The sequence below is a fragment of the Rhodotorula toruloides genome, assembly GCF_000320785.1.
Source record: "Rhodotorula toruloides NP11 unplaced genomic scaffold Scaffold22, whole genome shotgun sequence".
Taxonomy (NCBI): domain Eukaryota; kingdom Fungi; phylum Basidiomycota; class Microbotryomycetes; order Sporidiobolales; family Sporidiobolaceae; genus Rhodotorula; species Rhodotorula toruloides.
In genome coordinates, this window is record NW_015622982.1 from 274,356 (window position 1) to 281,195 (window position 6,840).

At 60.1% G+C, this 6,840-nt stretch overlaps 6 protein-coding genes across 6 annotated transcripts in view; 3 read left to right on the top strand and 3 right to left on the bottom strand.

Moving 5' to 3' along the window:
* Positions 1-337: 337 nt before the first annotated feature.
* Positions 338-1,371, top strand: RHTO_03724 (endothelin-converting enzyme, metalloendopeptidase; the record flags this gene model as incomplete). Its single annotated transcript, XM_016417393.1, has 7 exons — positions 338-358; positions 427-458; positions 524-541; positions 603-835; positions 905-1,011; positions 1,095-1,183; positions 1,242-1,371. 7 exons carry the CDS (start codon positions 338-340, stop codon positions 1,369-1,371), a joined length of 630 nt encoding a protein of 209 aa, XP_016271309.1.
* A 132-nt stretch (positions 1,372-1,503) lies between these two features.
* Positions 1,504-2,388, bottom strand: RHTO_03725 (prefoldin subunit 3; the record flags this gene model as incomplete). Its single annotated transcript, XM_016417394.1, has 5 exons — positions 1,504-1,710; positions 1,797-1,895; positions 1,961-2,072; positions 2,164-2,240; positions 2,314-2,388. The coding sequence occupies 5 exons, from the start codon at positions 2,386-2,388 to the stop codon at positions 1,504-1,506; spliced, it is 570 nt and encodes a 189-aa protein (XP_016271310.1).
* A 364-nt stretch (positions 2,389-2,752) lies between these two features.
* RHTO_03726 (signal recognition particle, SRP9 subunit) lies at positions 2,753-3,258 on the bottom strand (the record flags this gene model as incomplete). Its single annotated transcript, XM_016417395.1, has 3 exons — positions 2,753-3,004; positions 3,064-3,132; positions 3,190-3,258. The coding sequence occupies 3 exons, from the start codon at positions 3,256-3,258 to the stop codon at positions 2,753-2,755; spliced, it is 390 nt and encodes a 129-aa protein (XP_016271311.1).
* Positions 3,259-3,530: 272 nt separating this feature from the next.
* RHTO_03727 (nuclease domain protein) lies at positions 3,531-4,652 on the top strand (the record flags this gene model as incomplete). The annotated part of the gene is made up of 7 exons (XM_016417396.1): positions 3,531-3,790; positions 3,857-3,936; positions 3,997-4,049; positions 4,107-4,159; positions 4,216-4,361; positions 4,432-4,510; positions 4,568-4,652. The coding sequence occupies 7 exons, from the start codon at positions 3,531-3,533 to the stop codon at positions 4,650-4,652; spliced, it is 756 nt and encodes a 251-aa protein (XP_016271312.1).
* A 224-nt stretch (positions 4,653-4,876) lies between these two features.
* On the top strand, positions 4,877-6,038 carry RHTO_03728 (protein of defective-in-cullin neddylation protein family; the record flags this gene model as incomplete). The annotated part of the gene is made up of 8 exons (XM_016417397.1): positions 4,877-4,879; positions 4,953-5,017; positions 5,082-5,227; positions 5,283-5,451; positions 5,503-5,633; positions 5,699-5,844; positions 5,900-5,958; positions 6,017-6,038. 8 exons carry the CDS (start codon positions 4,877-4,879, stop codon positions 6,036-6,038), a joined length of 741 nt encoding a protein of 246 aa, XP_016271313.1.
* A 34-nt stretch (positions 6,039-6,072) lies between these two features.
* RHTO_03729 (pre-rRNA processing protein Mrd1) overlaps positions 6,073-6,840 on the bottom strand; it is a gene marked incomplete at both ends in the record, with an annotated part of 2,753 nt that continues 1,985 nt past the window's right edge. Inside the window, 2 exons of the mRNA XM_016417398.1 lie at positions 6,073-6,334; positions 6,397-6,767. Of these exons, the coding sequence (XP_016271314.1) occupies positions 6,073-6,334; positions 6,397-6,767 (633 nt within the window). The remainder of the gene's footprint in view (positions 6,335-6,396; positions 6,768-6,840) is intronic.

A 6,840-nucleotide genomic window follows, 5' to 3' on the forward strand; every position in this document is an offset into this window, starting at 1 on the left:
GTTGCGAGCGAGCTGGGGAAAGCGAGAGTGAGAGGGACAGAGAGAGGTCGCCGGAGGAGAAGAGCGGGGCCGGTCATGACGCAGGCTTCGTCGCCAACTCTATCGGGTGAGCGGTGCACTCGAGGAGCATGTTGTGCGAGTCGAGTGAAGCGTCGCAGGTCAAGCAGCGCACCCACAGCGTGCGCGGGACGACGACGAGCGCTGTCTCATCGACGTCGAAATCTCTCTTCGCGCCTCGCTTCGCTCACAGCGGTTCTCACCCGCTCAGGGGCACGCCTGACGTGCTAGACTGCTACCCTAGACTGGTAGGAAGCGGTTTGGCTTGTCGCGCGGCGGAATGACCGACTTGTTGCCCGAGGTGCGCTCGTTCTTTTTCCTCGTGCCGATGAGGATCTACAGGCTCACGCGTCCGCTCTGCTGCCGCAGAAAAACGCCGAGTATGGCACACAGAAGTACTGGTGCGTTCGACAGAGCGTTTGAAGTCAGGAGAGGCGAGCTGACGCTGTTCTCGTCGTCTGTGCAGGGACGAACGGTACTCGAGGTCCGTTTCCCTGTTGCCCTCGCCATTCAGCGTCTCGCTGATCCTTCCGATCGACGCACAGGGAAGCCGACGACTCCTCTTTCGACTGGTGCAAATCCTACCGCGACATCCGCCACCTCGTCCACCGTTTCATCCCTCACAAGGACGCACGGATAGTCATGCTCGGCTGCGGTAACTCGACGCTCTCGCGCGACATGTACGACGATGGGTACAGGAACATTGCGAATGTGGATTACTCGAGTGTGGTGATTGAGAAGATGAGGAGGGTTAATGCGGGGTGTGAGGGGATGACTTGTGCGTGCGAGCTCTTCACTGCTACTTGCTTGCTCTGGTTGAGCTGAGGGGTGGGTGTACGTAACGCAGGGACGGTAGGAGACGTCCGAGCACTGCCATTCGAAGACCAATCCGTCGACGTCTGCTTTGACAAAGCGACTCTCGACGCGATGCTGACAAGCGAGAAGGATCCCTGGGTGCGTCGCCTTCCTCCTCTCCATCTCTCTCTCTCTCTCTCTCTCTCTCTCTCTGACTGATCAAGCGAGATGTGCACCCGCAGAATCCGCCAGCCGAAGCAGTCGAAGCCGTCAAAGGCGAGATAGACGAAGTGATCCGAGTCCTCAAGCCCTCCGGCACATTCCTCTACTTGTTCGTCCCTCTCCTTCCTCTCTCCCAGTCGCTAGGATGCTGACCGGACGGAGGACAGTACGTTTGGACAACCGCATTTCAGGAAACCGCTGTTGAGGAGAGAGGGGTGGACGGTTGAGTGTGAGGAGGTTGGAGAGGGGTTTGCGTACTACTGGTTCTGGATGCGCAGACGTGAAATACAGTTTTAGCTCTCTTGGCCGGTAGTAGAAGCAGTTCATGGGACAGGCCCGACTTGTGGAGATGGCAGACTGGGCGTCATCGCATCATCGCCGGCCGAGCTATGCAATCTAATGCATGTGCTCTGTTCACCACTGAGAGTACTACACGGCTGTCTTCATGCGATCTTGCCGCCGTCGAGCGACGTCCCAGTTATAGACCCTCGCAACATTGACCTCGGTCACCGTGATCTGGTCTCTCAGGAAGAGCAGGTCGTCCTTGACGGTGCCAAGGGTACCGCGTGCGGCGTCGAGCTTGCCCAGCAGGAGCGTGTGAGCCGAATCGAGGGGATAAGAAAGCATGGTTGACGCCTGCGCCGGCGACGCGAGGATACAAGCAGAGACGCAACGCTCGTCAATACCAGTACAGCTTGCTGAGAGCAAACGGCAAGACGCACTCCGAGCCAGATGTAGACTTCGTCAACCTCGTCGACCCGTCCCTTGGCGTAAAGCGTGTCGGCAAGCTCGAAAGTCGTGTCGAAGCTTGCGCCCTGCTCCTGCTCAGTGGTGCGTCACCGATCAGTGCTTGTCGAGAGCGGTTCAGAGGAAGCGTAGAAGGTACCTTCTTCGCGATGAGCAGCTCGACCATCTCGATAGTCCGCTCCAGCTCCGGCACCTTTTCTTCCAGGCCCGCTCGCCGCTGGACGGAGGATGACTCCATGAAGCGATACTTGCTGCATACGAGGACGACTCAGCATCATGTTGTTGCGCAGCCGTGTGCGTCGGAGAGCGCTGGTTGCAGAAGGAAGAGAACGGCCGACGCACGCCAGCGTTTCCTGCAGAATCTTGAGCACGAGCTCCCCATCACCGCTGGCCTCGGCCACGAAGGCGTCCACGTCCTCCTGCCGTCGTGAGAGGGCGGGAGTGAGCACTCGACCGCGAAACTGATGAGATCGGAGAAGCAAGTTGGCGCACGATGAAGCGAGCTTTGGGGATGCCACGCGGGTTGTCCTCGCTCGAGAGCGTCGTCCGAACCTGTGCTTGCGCCATCAGCACGCGAGGAGGCGGGAGGAGCGTCGGCGAGAGGTGTGGGAGGCGGTGCCGGGTTGCGGATTGCGGACGCGGTTCAACCTCGCGAGTTCGACCCTCTCGAGACGTTTGACAAGAGCTCTCGCAGTCAGAGAGATCGGAAAAACAACTCCTTCCTTGCCCTCTGAGGAGCGGTCGTGGTTCCTCATAGAGTGCTCCGACATCGTCCACCCTATCAGCCTTGTGGTGCTCGTTCGCAGCGCAAAAGATGCTCCTTACTCCGACCGAAGTGGCTGAGATGGGATGCAGTGCAGCACCGTCGGCTTACATCCACTGGAGGAGACGCAACCGTGCTGCAGCCTCGCGTTGCAGTCTGACCGCTGTGCTACTTTCCCTGTTTCTTCTTGCCCTTCTTGCGCTTGGTACGTGCGCTCGCCCCATCAACCTCGCCTTTCGGTCCATCACCGGCCGACGAGGAGGCGGAAGGATCCAGAAGCGTGCGCTCTGATGGTCCAGGTGCGTCGAGTTGGGCGTGCGCGAGGGGGCGGCCACGGTTGTGGTACTTGCGCAAGAGAGTGACGTTGAGAGAGTCGAAACGGTTGAGGAAAGACTTGGATCGCGTCTTGAAGGTGAGTGTCTGTTGAGGAGATGAATCGGAATCAGCCGGAGCACGCTGGACGAAGGCGGTGTGCGTACCTGGACATCATCAGTCAGACGCATGACGAGTAGTCCCACGTCCGCACGCCATCGAATGCAGGTGCGTGTCTGTTGCTTTGAGGTGAGGAAGAATGTAAGGCAACGAGGACACCAAGACTGGCTCACCCTTGGCCCGCTACGAGCGTACAGCTCCTCGCACGCCTGCTTGAACCGGTCGAAGTCCCTGTACAACATCCTCCAGCCCCTTGAGCGCGCCTTTGTCGTCCGACGTTCCGATCGACTGATGAGAAGAGGGGGAGAGGATTCGCGTGTCGGAAGCTGTGGGAGGTCGGCGAGCGATGTTTGACGACGGAGGAGAGTAATGGCGTCGTTCAGCGAGCAAAGAAAGCCGGTCTGACCGTGTGCTGACAGCAGTGGGAGCGTGCAGAGGGAGAGCTGCCCCTCCTCGCCTCCTCGTCGTTGAACCACGACCGCATCCGCTTGACTCGCTGCGTAAGCGCTGCAGCATGTTCGGCAGCCCCGACGCGAATGGTACAACACCTCGACGGAAGCCAACAGATCCGCCGACACCCTCGGCGTGGCAGACTCTCCTCGACGCCTGCGCTCGCCCTGAACCGAGTAACCCGCTGTTGGTTGGTGCTGCGACCGCCGTGCTCTTGCTCGGCAGTAACCGTCTCTGGCATCGCTACGGCCGCCGCATCCGCAACGTCGACGAGCTCGCGCCTGCAGACTTCGCTCCGCGACGGCTTAGGGGTGTCGTGACCAGGTTCGGCTTGTTCTCGTGTACCATGAGGGCTTCGTGCTGACCGTGTTTGTATACACCGACCGTCAGTGTCGGCGACGCAGACAATTTTCGCCTCTATCATCGCCCTGCTCTCCGACCCTGGTCTCGTCCACCGACAAAACGCCCAGGTTCGCTGAGAATTGACGCCTCACCGCCCCACCCTGCTAACTAGCGTGACGCGCAAGCAGACCTCAAGGGCGAGACACTGCACGTCCGCCTCGCCGGCATCGATGCTCCCGAGGCAAGGCGTTCTCATCTTCCTTGAGCGAGCAGGTCCCTGACTGTCGCGCGCACACAGCTCGCTCACTTTGGGCGACCTTCACAGCCGTATTCTCAAGAAGCGCTAGAGTGGCAAGTGCTCAGGATTCCGCGCCACGATACGCCGTCTTATCGATGTCTTCGCGCAGGTTGACGGCGACAGTATTGGGCAAGAGGCTGCTCGTCGAGCTCCACCAGAAAGATCAGTATGGACGGGTCGTCGGGATGGCCTACGTCCGCGTCTTTCCCTGGCTGAGACGGCGCAATGTGTCGGCGATGATGCTTGAAGCTGGCTGTGCGTCTTCATTCCGCTCTCCGCTGTATCCGCTGACTAGGTGACTGACCTTCGCGAGTACGCCCCACAGTCGCTACCGTGTATGAGTCGGCTGGCGCAGTGCATGCCGGACAACTCGACCGCTTTCGGGCCTTGGAGGCCAATGCCAAGTGAGCGCACTCGCCCGGTTACGGCGTCCGCTCTTCGTTGACGGCCGCGGCACACAGGTCTAAGCGCAAGGGGATGTGGGTTCAGAGCGCGCGGGCGTACGAGAGTCCAGCGGCGTACAAGCAGCGATTCCGTAGTCCATAGTCGGGCGAAGCTGCTCCATGAAACCCCTGACGCGGTCGTTCACGCCGCGCAATTCCTTACTACTCTGAGGGCGCAAGCCTGTCTGTTCACGCCCGCAATCGCGCGAAGTTGTGTCCTCTCCTCCCTCCTCCCTCTCTCACCTCGTCCCCACACATCACGCTGCTGCTTCGTCGCGCTCTGCCTGCCTGCATCATTGCTGAAGCTTTTTGCGTCTACTGATACACATGGTGCACCTCCCCGTCGTTCGCTCGGCTGCCGTTGACGCTGACCAGCTCGCGATCATCGCCCCGGTTCTGACAGAGTTCGCTCAGCAAGACAGCCAAGGAGGGTCGCGTGCGGGACTTTTCGAGCATCACTGGAGCATCGTAAGTGCTGGCACAACCTCGTGGTAGCCTCCGTCCGAGACTGATCCCTCGCGAACTCGCACAGTTCTGCCGATGCGAACCGCTTCCTCAAAGCATCAGCATGGCGCTTGGAGGCCGCCATCGACGCGTACTACAACCAGGCTAGTGCAGCGTCGGCGGCCAACCCTGCAGTCCTGCGGAATCTTGAAGCGTTGTGGGCGCAGTATCGAGGTAAGTAGTTTGCGCGGTTTGTCGCAAACGACGGCTGACCGAATCTTCGAGGCAGATCCAGCGTCACCTGAAGAGATTGGGATGGATGGGACCACGCGGTATTGCGAGGACTTGGGCGTCAGTCTCGAGGACGTCGTCTTTCTCGCTCTTGCGGAATTCACTGGTGCGCCGTCAATGGGGAAGTTCGCTAAGCAAACGTGGATTCGAGCGTGGCAAGGTGTCGGGTGAGTCGCCTCTCATCCTTCAGGGCTTCGCGCCGCTGACCGGAACTGCAGCTGCGACACGCTTGAGCGGCAAAAGCGGCATATTGCAGACTTGCGCGCGCAGCTGTCAAACCCTGACGCCTTCCGCCGCATCTACATCTTCGCTTTCGATTACGCCAAGGAGCCAGGGCAGAAGAGCCTGCGTAAGAGCATTTCCTGATCGTCAGATGGGCACGATGCTGATACTCAATCTCTGGCGACACCGCAGACTTCGAGATAGCTCAGGAGTTGTGGAAGCTCCTCGTACCTCTAGACCCTGCGTCAACTACCTTTTCGTCCGTAAATCTCGCCGCCTGGATCGACTTTCTGGCGTTCAAAGGTGGTCGCGCCGTCTCGAAGGATACCTGGAATCTGGTGCGGATCCGTTCCGTCTAGCCCTTCCAGCCTGCGCTCATCTATCTATCGACAGTTCCTCGACTTCGCACGATCCATCGACCCGGACTTCGGCAACTACGACGAGGAGGGTGAGTTGCGATGCACCCCTGGACTCTCGGTTCGGTCTCGACTGATGCATCCGCCTCAACAGCGGCATGGCCTTCTCTCATTGACGATTTTGTAGCGTCCGTCCGGACATAACTTTGGCTACATTTCGAACTTCGACTTGCCCATCCTGTTCGACTTCGCCTGGGGCGCCCGCTCGCGGTGCGCCTCGTCCTGTCCTCCCTCCTCATCCTCTCCGCCCGACCACTGCAGCACGAGGTGACGACCGAGCAGGTGGATGTGCTCGAGCGCTTCGAAAGCGGCTTCTGCGTCTCGACGAGTGGCGAACTCGACGAAAGCGAAGCCTCGGGTCTTGTTGTCCATCTTGCGCGGAAGTCGGACCGATTTGAGCTGCCCGTACGCGCTGCAAACGCGGACAAGTCGGGTAAGCACGGAATCGAGAATGTCGACGCTCACTTTGCGTACCTGAAGAGTTGTCGAATGTCGTTGCGGGTCGCCTCAAACGGAACGTTCTTCACGAGGAGCTTCGCCGTCGTGTCCTTGACGCCCTTGACAGCCGACGCCTTCGAACCCTCGCTCGCCGCGCCAGCCTTGTCCGCTCCGCGGTGCGCAAACGAGATCGCGAGCTTGTGGCCATCAAGGACGTGCTCGCCCCGCGCCTGGAGCGCCTGCTGGGCCTCCTTGACTGTGCGGAAGCCCACAAATCCGAAGCCCATGCTGAGTGTCCGGCCAGGTGCGGCTGGGTCGGGCTTGGTCTTGATGCGGGCAAAGGCGAAGCCTGGCAGTTGGTCGAAAGCCGCTTTGAAGCGGGGCGCCGTCGTCGCAAAGTTCAGGTTCTTGACGAAGAGCGTCGAGTTTTGCGCGGCGGGAACCTCGTCGGACCCGACCGCGGCAGCGCCGGACGGCGAG